This window comes from Emericellopsis cladophorae (genome assembly GCF_022114955.1).
Source record: "Emericellopsis cladophorae strain MUM 19.33 chromosome Unknown NODE_1_length_1489480_cov_119_871856, whole genome shotgun sequence".
NCBI classification, from domain to species: domain Eukaryota; kingdom Fungi; phylum Ascomycota; class Sordariomycetes; order Hypocreales; family Bionectriaceae; genus Emericellopsis; species Emericellopsis cladophorae.
In genome coordinates, this window is record NW_026250926.1 from 39,066 (window position 1) to 52,905 (window position 13,840).

General features: G+C 55.2%; 3 protein-coding genes across 3 annotated transcripts; 2 read left to right on the plus strand and 1 right to left on the minus strand.

The window, feature by feature from the left end:
* Window positions 1-360: 360 nt before the first annotated feature.
* Window positions 361-4,572, plus strand: J7T54_005889 (Ca2+-dependent lipid-binding protein; the record flags this gene model as incomplete). Its single annotated transcript, XM_051502847.1, has 3 exons — window positions 361-2,952; window positions 3,005-3,589; window positions 3,652-4,572. The coding sequence occupies 3 exons, from the start codon at window positions 361-363 to the stop codon at window positions 4,570-4,572; spliced, it is 4,098 nt and encodes a 1,365-aa protein (XP_051366411.1).
* A 3,907-nt stretch (window positions 4,573-8,479) lies between these two features.
* On the plus strand, window positions 8,480-12,539 carry J7T54_005890 (Histidine protein kinase-like protein; the record flags this gene model as incomplete). Its single annotated transcript, XM_051502958.1, has 4 exons — window positions 8,480-9,311; window positions 9,365-9,397; window positions 9,452-12,042; window positions 12,099-12,539. The coding sequence occupies 4 exons, from the start codon at window positions 8,480-8,482 to the stop codon at window positions 12,537-12,539; spliced, it is 3,897 nt and encodes a 1,298-aa protein (XP_051366412.1).
* A 469-nt stretch (window positions 12,540-13,008) lies between these two features.
* Window positions 13,009-13,721, minus strand: J7T54_005891 (uncharacterized protein; the record flags this gene model as incomplete). Its single annotated transcript, XM_051503069.1, has 3 exons — window positions 13,009-13,225; window positions 13,406-13,425; window positions 13,644-13,721. 3 exons carry the CDS (start codon window positions 13,719-13,721, stop codon window positions 13,009-13,011), a joined length of 315 nt encoding a protein of 104 aa, XP_051366413.1.
* Between the last annotated feature and the right edge of the window lie 119 nt (window positions 13,722-13,840).

A 13,840-nucleotide genomic window follows, 5' to 3' on the forward strand; every position in this document is an offset into this window, starting at 1 on the left:
CGTTTTGCCGCCGTGGACCTGGCCTGGCCTCCACGCCACGAGAGGCTGGGCAGCATCCTCCAGTCAGGCAGGCCCCTTAGGAACTTCCAGGGTCCAATCCAGCCTTCTTGCTTGTGTTGCCAGGCGTTCGGGCAGGCCACCACGCATCATCCAGATACGGTACTGTGTCCAATCAAGCGATCCGGTTTTTCATTTGCATCAAACTCGATTCGAACAGGAGAACAAGCCTGTACGCCGGCACCCAGCCAGCGTCGTGGTAGCATGCTGCGAAGCGCATCCGATAGCCCCCATTGCACTTGGGCACCATCTCACCTCTGAAGCACAGCGTCTAGCACCATCTGGCACGACCGCTACACGACAATGTCGACCGCCTCGAGACAGTCGCGCCGTCCCAGCCGGAAGCCCGTCAATCAGAGCAGGGACCTAGGCGACCCGCGGCCGGGCTCGCGAGCGCACACCGTCAATGTCGAACATGAGGAAGCTCGAAGCTTCGCCTTGCGCACTGCTTTTCTTCACTACCTTCTCCAGCCCAAAGCAAAGCGGAAGCAGTATGTCAGCAATCCCAAATCAACGCCGCGATCGCAAACAAGTGTGGGACAGCTTGTCCAGGAGTATGGTTCGGGGGGCATGGCCAAGTTGCCGCACAACTTTGCTGCACCACTCTTGGATCGCGTCGGTAAGATCTTGCGAGGGCTGGAGACTTTACCTGGCTACGATGATGCGGCTGTGAAGCGGAGCTTTGCTGAAGCGTACACGGCATTCTCCGAGCGGAGCTTCCGCAAAACCATCGACAAGGAGAGGAAGTTTGAGCCCTTGATGCTCATCTTCTACTCACAGGCAACTAAGGCAGCGCAAAGGGGCAGAGCCCCCGACGACGACTCATGGAAACTTCTACCCGACCGCCACCTTGCACTCTTTGTGCGGATGGCTATCGACGTCTTGCGGACTTCCGGGCACGACCGTGATCGCCCCGAGCTGGTTGCGAGGATGAAGGCATTGGAGAACAAGCTCCTCACAAACGACCAGAACTTGGTGGGCAACGGCACAGACGGCCACGGATCGACAATCGAAGTTGTTGTACCCCTAAGCTACGACGTCAAGGACATGCCTCTAGTTCATGTGGTCGCCAGTATCTTTGGACTGAGTTTCTCAGAGGTACAGGCTGAGATCGACGAAAATAAGCAGACTTGGACCGAGGAAGCCGCGCTGAAGGATTTGAAGAGCTATCAGCATCGACTCAACTCAGATCTCCCGGGGGCGCTCCGGAGCCAGGACTTCGATGTGGACGAGGCTTTCGAGGAGTGGAAAAAAGCAGAGGCTCCACATCTCTCGCAGATGATGCTCGACATTCTCACAGCCAAACCGCTCCTGGCCAAGACCTCGACAGCACCCTCAGACCGTCCACAACCCAACCGGCCGCAGTCCATGTTCGCTGGTGATCAAGCCTATGCGGACCTCAGCCGAGCCCTGTCCAGCTCGGCTGACACCGGTTCAGCGTATGATCCGCACCTCAGTATTAGCTCTCTGCCCATGGGGGACACTGGTAGTATTCGCACCGTCGGAGAGGCTTTATACACCTTTATTCCTCCCGAGCCACGAGCCTTCTACAAGTATATCCTCCAGCATGCCATGACCTTTGATCAGATCCATGCGGATCCTGAGGTGGACTATCAGCCCCTATCTAAACAGTCACTCGAGCTGCTCGCAGAATTGGCGGTACGATGGCGGATCCCGCAACCGTCAAGGCTGATTGCGCTCTTGGAGGTAGCTGGGCGCAAGTTTCTGGACCAAGAAATTGTGGCGGAAGAATTGGACACGGTCTTTGATTGCGTCAAAGGCCCGCAGCCGGAGCTGAAGAAGCAGCCGCATATACAAGGTTTCGCCCTACCACTGACCGAGATCGACCACGCACGATGGCCGATGCGGGATTTCGTGCTATACCAACAGACTCTGCAATTGCTGCATGAAGCACTGTTGCGGGAATTGTATAATCTAATGGAGCAATGTTACGACGCCAGGCCACCGAACATCGGACCCGTCATGTTCATCTTGGAAAACCACATCACCACAGATCCAGCTTTCACCGTCAAGCAGCATGTGGCAGCTGAGTTCACTGAGCAGCTGTCCCAAGGTCTTCGCGAACGGGCGGTGGCGGCGTACCGTCGATATATGGAGGAAGAGATACCCCAGTACAAGGAAGACTGGGAATTTGGGCACGTCGTCAAGCTGGGCAAGTCCGTCACCAAGCTGTGCGACCGGATCAAGAAGAGATACAGGAACACGCCGGAGATTATGGGCGTTGACCCTTTCTACATTCTGGTCGACGAAGTATTTCCCAGTTTCGAGGGGGACGCCAAGGCCATCATCGAAGCCATCATGCAAACCGTGCAGGACGAGGGGGCCGAGATTGACATTCAAGATGGTTTCGAGCTTTACCGAGAACTCGTTGCCATCCGCCGTATCCACCGGAGTGAGCTCGAAGAGCAGCCCTTTGCCTTTGACATCGAGGAGCTGCTGGTCGGCTTTGTGTGGCGCTGGATCCGCATCGCGGAAGGGCGTATGGAGGACTTTGTCGAATCGGCGATCAAGCAAGACCAATTCCAGGTCCGCATCCAACACGCCGAGAACATACCAACAGACAGTGAGCGACATAGTGTTTCTATCATTGACCTGTTCATGTTCTTCAACCAGACACTGCAGGAGGTCTTTGCACTCGAGTGGAACAACGAGGAGCACCATGCGCGGTTCATGACAGCACTGGCCCGGGCCTTTTCTACGGGCATAGGCCGGTACTGCGAGATCGTGGAGCAGCGATTCGCCAAGGAGATGGACCGGCCGTCGGCTGAAGAGCTCGCGGCTGCGCAGCGGTCGACCCAGGAGAAGTGGATGCAATACGCAAAAGATGCATGGAACAACAAGGAAAAGATGGAGCCTTTCCATTTCTATCCCGAGGTAGGCGCTTAGGGACATGCACGCAAGAGTAGCATACTGACTGACAATCTAGTCATTCGTAAAACTCAACAACATCGAGTACGCTATGCAAGAGTTTGACAGGCTCGACAAGAAGATGAATCCAGATGGGTGTGCGGCGGTGATCGCCAAGTACGAAGGGCCCAGCAGAAAGCGTTCAAAGAAGCCGAACAAGTACACCTTCACCATCAAAGTCATCGAGGCAGAAGATCTCAAAGCCTGCGACACGAATGGGTATAGTGACCCCTATGTTGTCTTTGGCGATGAGTACCAAAAGCGTCTGCACAAGACGCGTGTGATCCACCGCAACCTGAATCCGCGGTGGGACGAGTCTTTCGAGGTTACGGTGCAAGGCGCCGTCAACATGATTGCGACGATCTGGGACTATGACACCTTTGGCGATCACGATTATGTTGGCAGAACCTCCGTCAAGCTCGATCCGGCTCACTTTGGCGACTACTTACCTCGCGAGTTCTGGCTTGACCTGGATTCACAAGGCCGGCTATTGATCCGCGTGAGCATGGAAGGAGAGCGCGACGATATCCAGTTTCACTTTGGCAAAGCATTCAGGCATCTGAAGCGAACGGAGCGAGACATGGTGCGCAAGATCACAGAGAAGGTATGTCGTCCTTTGATCCATTTGAAGATGAATTCAAGCAAGCAAGAGTTAACCATGTGCAGCTCACGAGCCAAATCAGCGCAACTTTGTCGCACGAGACGCTTCGCAACTTGCTTGGCATCGGCGGCCTAGGCGCTACGATGACTGGTCTCTGGAAGAAGCGCACGTCCACAATGCCCACTGCCGTAACCAATGCGCAGAAGGAGGCAGTACTTGCCCCCTTGCTCGAGTATTTTGACGAGAATTTTGCCATTATGAAGCAGACCCTGACCGACGCCACCATGGTGGCTGTCATGACCCGCTTGTGGAAGGAAGTCCTCATGACCATTGAGAACCTTTTGGTGCCACCGCTGTCGGAGAAGCCATCGGCGCAGAAACCTCTGTCACGCCGCGAGGTCGATGTGGTCTTCTACTGGTTGCAGATGCTCTTTGACTTTTTCAACGCGCGCGATGCGGGGACGGGCGAGCAGATGGGTGTGCCAAGCGAGGTGCTCAAGTCGCCTAAGTGGCACGAGCTTGCCTCGTTGAACTTTTTCTACTTTGAAGATACCAACAATCTCATCAACGAGTCTGAACGCATGGCCGCTGCCACCGCCAAGCGTGCCCAGCAGGCTCTCCTACAGCAGCCGCCCACGACACCGCACGCGGCACCATCGACACGCATGTCTGCGGGACCGTCATTTGCGGCGGCGGGCTCGTTTGCCAGCATGGGCACAATTCGGCGCGGCAAGAGCATCATGATGAGCCGCAACCTCGGCACAATGCGCAAGGCCAAGGAGGCGAAAAGACAGCAGGCGCAGGCCGACCCGAGCGACGACATGATCTTGCGCATTCTGCGTATGCGGCCTGAAGCCGCGGGCTATCTTCGGGAGCGCCACCGGCAAAAGGAGAGGCAAGCTGCCACGGCCGCAGCCGCGTTGATTGTCAAGAACAGTGTGAATCAAGGTTGGAACGCTGGAAGGAACAGTCTACCGAGACGATAAAGTGATGGAAAGACGCGACTACATTAGGCCTGTCTGGGGCGCGTGTTGCTTGGGATGCTGCTGTCCGTCTCGAATTTATATGTTATATTGGGTCAAGGCAGAGGAAGGAAGCATTGGCATCAGATACCCTCCTGCGTATAGCGGCGTGTTTGTGAATTGGTCAAAGACGAGTTTTTACTTTCGAACGCCAGAGCCTAGTACGTGAGGGACCTACGCAGAGACTTTGAATCGATCGGGCGGTGTTACGAAGCACCTGCCCCGACTCAGCCATCACTGCAAGAGGTATTCCAACGCCGTCTCAGGATGTGCCACCACATTGTTTGCTGCAAGACACCCAGCCATGTGGCACCGGGCGGATCTTTGGATCCGAGCAGCTGTGTTACCCTCCAATGAATGTACTCATGCATCCATCTATCATCTGCTGACCGAGCTCATAGCCGACGTATTTCCAGACAGGCGCATCCTGTCCAAGGGAGTGAGTGACTTGACTGTCCAAGGGGAGCAATGAATTATCGATTTGCTCGGGAATTTTTAAGGGTCCTTCTTGGCGGCGGTTATTTGGCAGGCGGGAGGGGCTACGTATGTATATGTAGAGGCTAAGGTAGGAATGATGTAGCAGCGGGTCCCCGAGAAAAGGGGAAGAGACTGGACGTCGGTGAGTAAGTGTGGGCAGCGTTTCGCGATCTTGGCTTGACTCTTTGAGATGGAACAAGAGTTCACAGTCCGAATCGACGCGAGCGACTTCGGTCGAGAAGACAGACGGCTTGAGATGCGGATTGTTCTTGCGATACGGAGTACGGAGTACGTACCACAGAGTTCAGGGGCCTTCGCCAAGATGCGCGCACGAACCACGCTCAGGCGATTGCCCATTGGCTCTCGCGAGAGCTCCGTGGTGAGCTAGTCCAATTGAATCCCTTAAGAAACTCAATGCCAAGAATGACGTTGGTCACCTGGCTCGTGCGGCTGCTAGCCTGACAGGGCCTAGCTGCCTCCGGGATCCCTTGGTGGACCGTGCTAAACAAACGGTACGTAAACCAACGACTGGAGAGCATCAATCTCCTGATGGTCCCCTAATAACCGTCCGACGCGGAGGGCTGGGAAGACAGGCTGGGCCTATGCAGTACGTAAGCATGCAACAATTGGAAACCCACGACTCTACCAGTCAGTTCATGCGGTTTGGCAATTATCGATTCAATCCGAAAAAGGGGTCCAGAGCATCTTTGCGCTCCTGTCGCCTCGTGGAGTCCGTCCTCTGAAACATCCCGATCGTGGATAAAAGGAACTCAGACCACCAATCTATGGTCACTCTTTGCTGCTACAGTGCAGATCAGTCGCCTACAGGGTAATGATTGTCGGTGGCACTGATTGAATTCGTGGCTCCTCGCCCACATGCATCACTCGGCGGGCGCTCTTAGCGCGAACCAGCGCCAGCCAAGTCCAGTCCAGGGCGGCGGATTTGTTGGGCGGTGGTTTGATTAATTCGTATGTACGGGTACGGAGTACGGAAAAGCGTTGACGGACAGGAGAATACTTTAGTGAACTCTTGAGGCATCCAGTCGTGATTCGCCTGTCGCAAAGTTCAGCGTGGACTGGACCAGCTCTTGGGATCTGCAAGCAGGGACGACGAGGCGGGGAAAACTTGGTGAAGGAAGGGTGTGAGGCGGCCCTGAATGGCTCAGCGCAATGGCCTTGACGATTTCGCGCAGAAGTCCACCTCTTCTGGACAACGAGTTAGAAATAAATAAGTTAGTTGCCAGGTTCCTCGGATCGGAAACGACTCGTGTTCACCAGGCGCAACCTGAAGCGCAAAGGACGTGACGGCACTAGGAGCCGCCATCTAGGGGAGGCGTTTCATGCACAGTGCGGCAAGCTGACATCAAGCCCTGGGACTTCCCCACATTCGCCCCCGAGTACAGGCGCTGCACCACTAGCCACGACATTCACAGCAGTGATGGACTTGTTGCCGTCGCCCTACTTACAAGACACAAAAGTGAGGCGTGGGCTTGCTGGAGACGTTTTGTTCTCCTGTTTTCTTTTTTTTCTTTCTTTTTTTTGGAGAGAGAGAGAGATGAACAGACCCATGGCGAACGTCTATAGGATATGCAGGTTGCCGCACGGTCGCGGCGGTCTGCTGTGTGACCACTCGAGCCAAGCCACAGAATGCTCTCCGTATGCTTGGCTCCATCTGTTCGCTGTTGCGAAACCTCCGCAGTTTTGTGCGATCCTCGGCTACTGCTGCACATCTAAGGAAGGCAATAGTGACTGCTGCAGCAGCCTGAGATTATGGGAGGCTCCGTACATATACAGAGGCACCGTAAAAGGCCAATCTGATAATTATTCGTCTTGCAGACATGGAGCGCCGTGCCAGTGCCAATGCAGGTGGACCCTGACAGTGAGCACACCACCACGCATAGGGCAATCGATCAATGGCCTCGTACGATTTCAGGGTCGTCGTAGCTTGCTATTAACACAATAGACGAAAGCAAGGCGTTGTACATGGTTTGACCAGCAGGCAGGACATACTGAACTGACCGTTATGTGTTCGGTCGGCACTGCGTTGCCTGATTACAGACCTCCAAATATCTTTCGTATGAAGAGTAGTCTGTTGTCTGACCACTCTTCTGAAAAGGGGATGGTGCCATCGTCAATCCAAACTTTGTTGCGCCGCGCCCAAGGTCCCCTGACGCGAGTCCTTTCTTGTCCTACACACTTGATGGGGATTCAGCCACCGGCCGAGCCTCCTTCCCGGGGATGCACGTTACGTGCGTACTCCGTACATGCGGAATAAAAAGAGTGCGAGCTGTCTGCTCCAAACATTCCTCAAAGGATGTCCCGCTGGTCAAGCGATACAGGGTGACTGAACTTGTGGTCATTGCTACACACAGCCTTGCCCTGCTGACCCCTCAGCAGAGCCCCAGGTATGCACTCCAGTCGCCTCACCCCAAAACAAGCTCTGAAAGTACATGTGCTCTACTGCGACTGTCTGATAGTAGCCCATCTGATCTTGGACGTGATGTTGATATGTACCCTTCTGCCTGTCACGACCTCGGGTTCCAGTCCCTTCAGCTGTCCATTATTATATCCCCCGGAGTGACCGTGCCAGTGGCCCGCGGCCCGCCCACAAGACAGCGACCCTCGCTGCCGCGCCAGCGCCCTCTGATTGGGCTGCATGTCGTAGCCACCCACCCGACTCCATCGACTACGCCGTACCGGACTTAGCCCAGTCAGTCATTCAAGCCCCCGTGCCATCCATCCCAGCACAGTCCAGTCCACTCCACTCCCATTCATCCCAAGCATTCATTACTTTTGCTTTCTTTCCAGGCTACATACCTATCCCGCCTCCCAGTCTCCCATCTACCTGCGACCTCTGCATGCGAGAGGGTAAAGGAAGACGAGAGTTTCCCGCGGCGAGATCATACTGAGTTGACGACAATAGCGACCGACACAACGCTCTCCTTGGCCGACACATTTCGTACTGTGTCCCCTGGATCAGTTGGTGGATTATCTATCTATTAATCACTCGCTCCATCTGCCTTCGCCTCGCATGTGTTAAGGCATCCGGTCGCCTGACGCTACTTGCTCCATTCGACGCACGCCGATTAGCTCACATCTTCTCGAGTCTTGCCGAATAATTATGCTGCATTTGCTTCGCTGATTTCCCCCTGTTCTGCATCGCCTCTCGAGCTCATTCGGTTCCTTGCTCGACTTCGCGACGACCCGCCTCCGCCTCGACCGCCCCAGGCAAAATCACCGGCACTCGATTTGACACTGCGGCATCGGTGCCAATCAGAGTCCCACGGCTCGCATTGCAATACCGCCGATTCGTTCTTCGCATAAAGTGTGCTTCCCATCCTACGATAGAGCCACTGTTAAGGGCTCGACAATCTGCTGCGAGCAAGATCCGACCATGGTGGTCGACGATGCAGCGCTCGCCACGGCGGCCGAATTCGTAGCCTCCTTGGCTGCCGACCCGAAATCCCCATCAGTCATTCCTCCTAAGCTGGGTGGCGACGTCAAACTCCCTGGTCGCGAGACTCCTGCCAAACGTAACCTCGAGGTAGAGTTGCACAAGCTCTCACTGCGAGTTGCTGAACTCGAGAGCCGGGCGGCAGCCGCTGTTACCTTTCCGGAAACACCAAACGAAGGTCCAGACTCCCTTTTCGGCGATGACGCGGGAGCTTCGCCGTCGGGCAGTCGCCCGACATCCTCCCGGCCCAAAGGACTTCCCAATGTAGGCCATGACCGCCCCGGCTTCATGCCCCGCCAGCTGACAAAGGAGGCTCTTGAGGGCTTGCGGGAACACGTTGATGACCAGTCCAAGCTCCTCGACAGTCAACGACAGGAGCTTGCTGGCGTCAATGCCCAATTGCTTGAACAAAAGCAGCTACAGGAAAACGCTCTAAGAATGCTCGAGCAAGAGCGGGTGGCCACTCTGGAGAGGGAACTCTGGAAGCATCAAAAGGCCAACGAGGCTTTCCAGAAAGCTCTCCGAGAGATCGGCGAGATTGTGACCGCAGTCGCTCGTGGTGACCTCACCATGAAAGTACGAATGAACACCGTGGAGATGGATCCCGAGATTACCACATTCAAGCGCACGATCAACGCCATGATGGACCAGCTCCAGATATTCGCAAGCGAAGTGTCGCGCGTCGCTCGTGAGGTCGGCACTGAAGGTTTGCTTGGTGGCCAGGCTCGCATTGGCGGCGTCGACGGAACCTGGAAAGAGTTGACGGACAACGGTGAGATTCTTCCGATATACGGTGACTCGGATGGCAGTCTGACTGAAGTACAGTGAACGTCATGGCCCAAAACCTGACAGATCAAGGTAAATGACCCAAGCTTCTCACGCCCTCCAACTGTGCTAACGAATCAGTTCGAGAAATTGCTTCAGTGACAACCGCGGTCGCCCACGGAGACCTTACGAAGAAGATCGAAAGACCCGCCCGCGGTGAGATTCTACAATTGCAGCAAACGATCAACACTATGGTGGACCAGCTCCGAACCTTTGCCTCTGAGGTCACACGTGTCGCAAGAGACGTCGGAACGGAAGGTATACTAGGAGGGCAAGCAGATGTCGGAGGTGTCCAAGGCATGTGGAATGACCTTACTGTCAACGTGAACGCTATGGCCAACAACCTCACAACACAAGTGCGTGACATTATCAAGGTCACGACAGCTGTCGCCAAGGGCGACCTCACACAAAAAGTCCAGGCCGATTGCAGGGGCGAGATCTTCGAGCTCAAGTCAACCATCAACTCCATGGTAGACCAACTGCAGCAATTCGCCCGCGAAGTTACCAAAATTGCTCGAGAAGTCGGCACCGAAGGTCGTCTGGGTGGACAAGCGACTGTCCACGACGTCGAAGGCACATGGAGGGATCTGACGGAGAACGTCAACGGCATGGCCATGAACCTTACCACACAAGTGCGAGAGATCGCCAAGGTCACAACAGCTGTCGCCAAGGGCGACCTCACCAAGAAGATTGGGGTTGAAGTCAAGGGAGAGATTCTGGAGATGAAGAACACGATCAACCAGATGGTGGATCGGCTCGGTACTTTCGCCTTCGAGGTCAGCAAAGTCGCCCGCGAAGTCGGCACCGACGGTACGCTGGGTGGCCAGGCTCAAGTGGCAAATGTGGAGGGCAAATGGAAAGATCTCACCGAGAACGTCAATACCATGGCGTCGAATCTCACTGTCCAGGTGCGCAGCATTTCGGCTGTGACGCAAGCTATTGCCAACGGAGACATGAGTCAGACGATCGACGTTCAGGCCAGTGGAGAAATACAGGTACTTAAAGAGACCATCAACAACATGGTCGGTCGACTCTCTAGCTTCTGCTACGAAGTGCAGAGGGTCGCCAAGGATGTGGGCGTTGATGGCAAGATGGGAGCGCAGGCTGACATTGCTGGTCTCAATGGACGGTGGAAGGAGATCACCACCGATGTCAACACCATGGCTGCCAACTTGACGACACAAGTGCGAGCCTTTTCTGACATTACGAACTTGGCCACGGATGGGGACTTTACCAAGCTCGTCGACGTTGAGGCGTCGGGCGAGATGGACGAGCTCAAACGGAAAATCAACCAGATGATTTCGAATCTGAGGGACAGTATTCAGAGGAACACGCAGGCTCGTGAAGCCGCCGAGCTGGCCAACAAGACCAAGTCTGAGTTCCTCGCGAATATGTCCCACGAGATACGCACGCCCATGAACGGAATCATCGGTATGACCCAGTTGACTCTAGACACCGACTTGACACAGTATCAACGGGAGATGCTGAATATCGTCAATAATCTTGCGAACAGTCTCCTGACGATCATCGATGATATACTGGACCTGTCTAAGATTGAAGCGAGACGAATGGTGATTGAGGAAATTCCGTACACACTACGCGGAACCGTCTTCAATGCACTCAAGACTCTGACAGTCAAGGCGAACGAGAAATTCCTCGATCTCACCTACAAGGTGGACAGTTCCGTGCCGGACCACGTGATTGGTGATTCATTCCGACTGCGCCAGATCATTCTCAACCTTGTCGGCAACGCCATCAAGTTCACGGAGCATGGCGAGGTCAGCCTCACCATCCAGGAGCGGGCAGAGCAGCCTCAGATCGAGGTCGGCTACTACTCGGTCGAGTTCATTGTGGAGGACACGGGCATCGGCATAGCAAAGGATAAGCTGGACCTGATCTTCGACACGTTCCAGCAGGCCGACGGGTCCATGACACGCAAGTTTGGTGGTACCGGCCTAGGTCTGTCCATCTCGAAGCGTCTCGTCAACCTCATGGGAGGCGACTTGTGGGTGATCAGCGAATCCGGGAAGGGCAGTCAATTCCACTTCACGTGCAAGGTGAAGCTGGCTTCCGATGATACGGCGATGCTAGAGCGACAAATTAAACCTTATCGCGGGCACCAGGTACTCTTCGTCGACAAGGCCCAGTCGCGGACAAGCGCGGAGATCAAGGAGATGCTCAAGCGCATCGGGCTGATCCCTGTTGTGATGGACTCTGAGATGAGCATGCAACTCAAGCACATGGCGAAGACAGGCGGTCAGCTGCCCTACGACGCCATCCTCGTGGATTCGATAGATACGGCCAGGCGGCTGAGGTCGGTGGACGACTTCAAGTATCTGCCCATTGTGCTCATGGCTCCTGTCGTGCACGTCAGCCTCAAGTCTTGCCTCGACCTGGGCATCACCTCCTACATGACGACGCCCTGCAAGCTGATTGACCTGGGCAACGGCATGATTCCTGCTCTTGAGAACAGAGCCACTCCGTCCCTTGCTGACAACACGAAATCTTTCGAGATCTTGCTGGCGGAAGACAACACGGTCAACCAAAAATTCGCCGTCAAAATCCTCGAAAAGTACCACCATGTTGTCACGGTCGTGGGCAACGGCTGGGAGGCCGTGGAGTCGGTGAAGGAGAAGAAGTTTGATGTGATCTTGATGGATGTTCAAATGCCTATCATGGTAAGTTCATCGCGGTGCTGTACTGGCCCAGGTACAATGTGCTAACGTGATTGCAGGGCGGCTTCGAAGCTACGGGTAAGATCCGAGAATACGAGCGCAGCATGGGGTCACACCGGACGCCCATCATCGCCCTGACCGCGCACGCCATGATGGGTGATCGCGAGAAGTGCATCCAAGCCCAGATGGACGAGTACCTGTCCAAGCCGCTGCAGCAGAACCAGCTGATCCAGACGATTCTCAAGTGCGCTACGCTCGGTGGCCCGCTTCTCGAGAAGAACAGGGAACGCGAGCTGGCGCTCAAGGCGGACGCCAAGGCGTCGAGCAGCAAAACGAATGACGGGCTTTTGCGGCCCAGCTTGGAGAACCGCTCCTTCAGCACCAGGGAGCCGATGACCAACACGGCGATGGAGAGTCCTCCGCTTCTCTCGGCCAACCAGACCGACCCTGTCAACAAGCCACGACAAGATTTGACCGACATGCGTAGCCTGACGAGCTAAGCTGGAGATACTATCTGTTCTTTGGGTGTTTCTGGGGGTTGGGGGCCGCTTGGATTTGTTCTTGGGAACTGCGTCAGATTTGCACAACATAGACTTCAATGATGGGCAGGATCACACGGCGACGTCTCGGTCGCTCGCCGATGAGCAGTAGTGGGGCGGGAGAGAGGGGTGGAACACACAAGAAATGTGTGAAGCGGCATTGGTAGCCCAGGAAAGGGCCATTTCTTAGCGATCCTGAGATATCACTGGTGCGGTCTTTGGTTGGAAGGTGTTTTCTGTATTGTTTCCGCACTCATGGAAGAATGCTTGAATCTGGTCGGTCTAGGCCTCATATACAACGAATCGCGTGAGTCTCGACCACTGGACTAGGTGCATGTGACTTATTTGTTATGCTGCTTCCCAATAATACATGAGTCCGGAACGCCACCTTATCCTACCCCTTGCCGGCCAAAGCAAACCGTTGGACCTATCACTCCGCCTTGGCCTCTTTGCTTGACCCTGAAGGCTGTTCGTCTTCATTCTTGTCGGCGATGCCGACACGTGCGCGGTCATCATCGTCAGAGGACTGCTTGTTCTCGCCCGTGGCCTTTTCGACGTCAGCCGCGTCAAAGGCGGCGAGTATGGCGTCCAGCTTGCTCTCCAGGTTACTCAAGTTGTTCTCCATGGCCGTCGCGGCTTGCTCTCCCCTGGAAGTACTTCATGTCAACATTGATGTCTGGCATTGCATGTGAGGATGGAGTACGGCAGTGAGAGAGGACAGAGAGTTGCTGTCACGACATGTGGGTAGGGGAAGGAAGGTCGGCCATGTCGATGACCCAACGGTCTGCTTGAGTCGAATGGTTGAGTGTATCACAAGGGAAACATACCGCATGATTTCCTTATAGGCCTATACGAGGGGGTCGTAGGTCAGCATCAGGGGTTGCAAGTTTCTTTTGTCCTTCTCTCCCCAGGCGAAGACGCCGGGGGGTGGCTGAGAGGAGGGCTCCATGTTTTGGTTCCTCAGCTACATGTAGTATCCGTTTCTGGGAATGGGCTGGGTGGCAGCAGGACGGATAGCACGTGGGCGTGGGACGGGGAAGAAGGACTAGATAGTTCAAAACGTACCTGTGCTAGATCGGCCTCAGTCTGAACCTTGCCGTTCGATTGGCCCTGCTGCTGGGGATCATCGTCCGGTGCGGTCATGGCGACGTTGCGTTGGGGCTACAGGAGGAAGAGGTGGATGAGGTGTCAAGGTGCTGTCACTGCTGTGCAGGATTGACAGCTCAGGGTCCTTCCTGCCAGGGACGGGCAAGATTTGAATG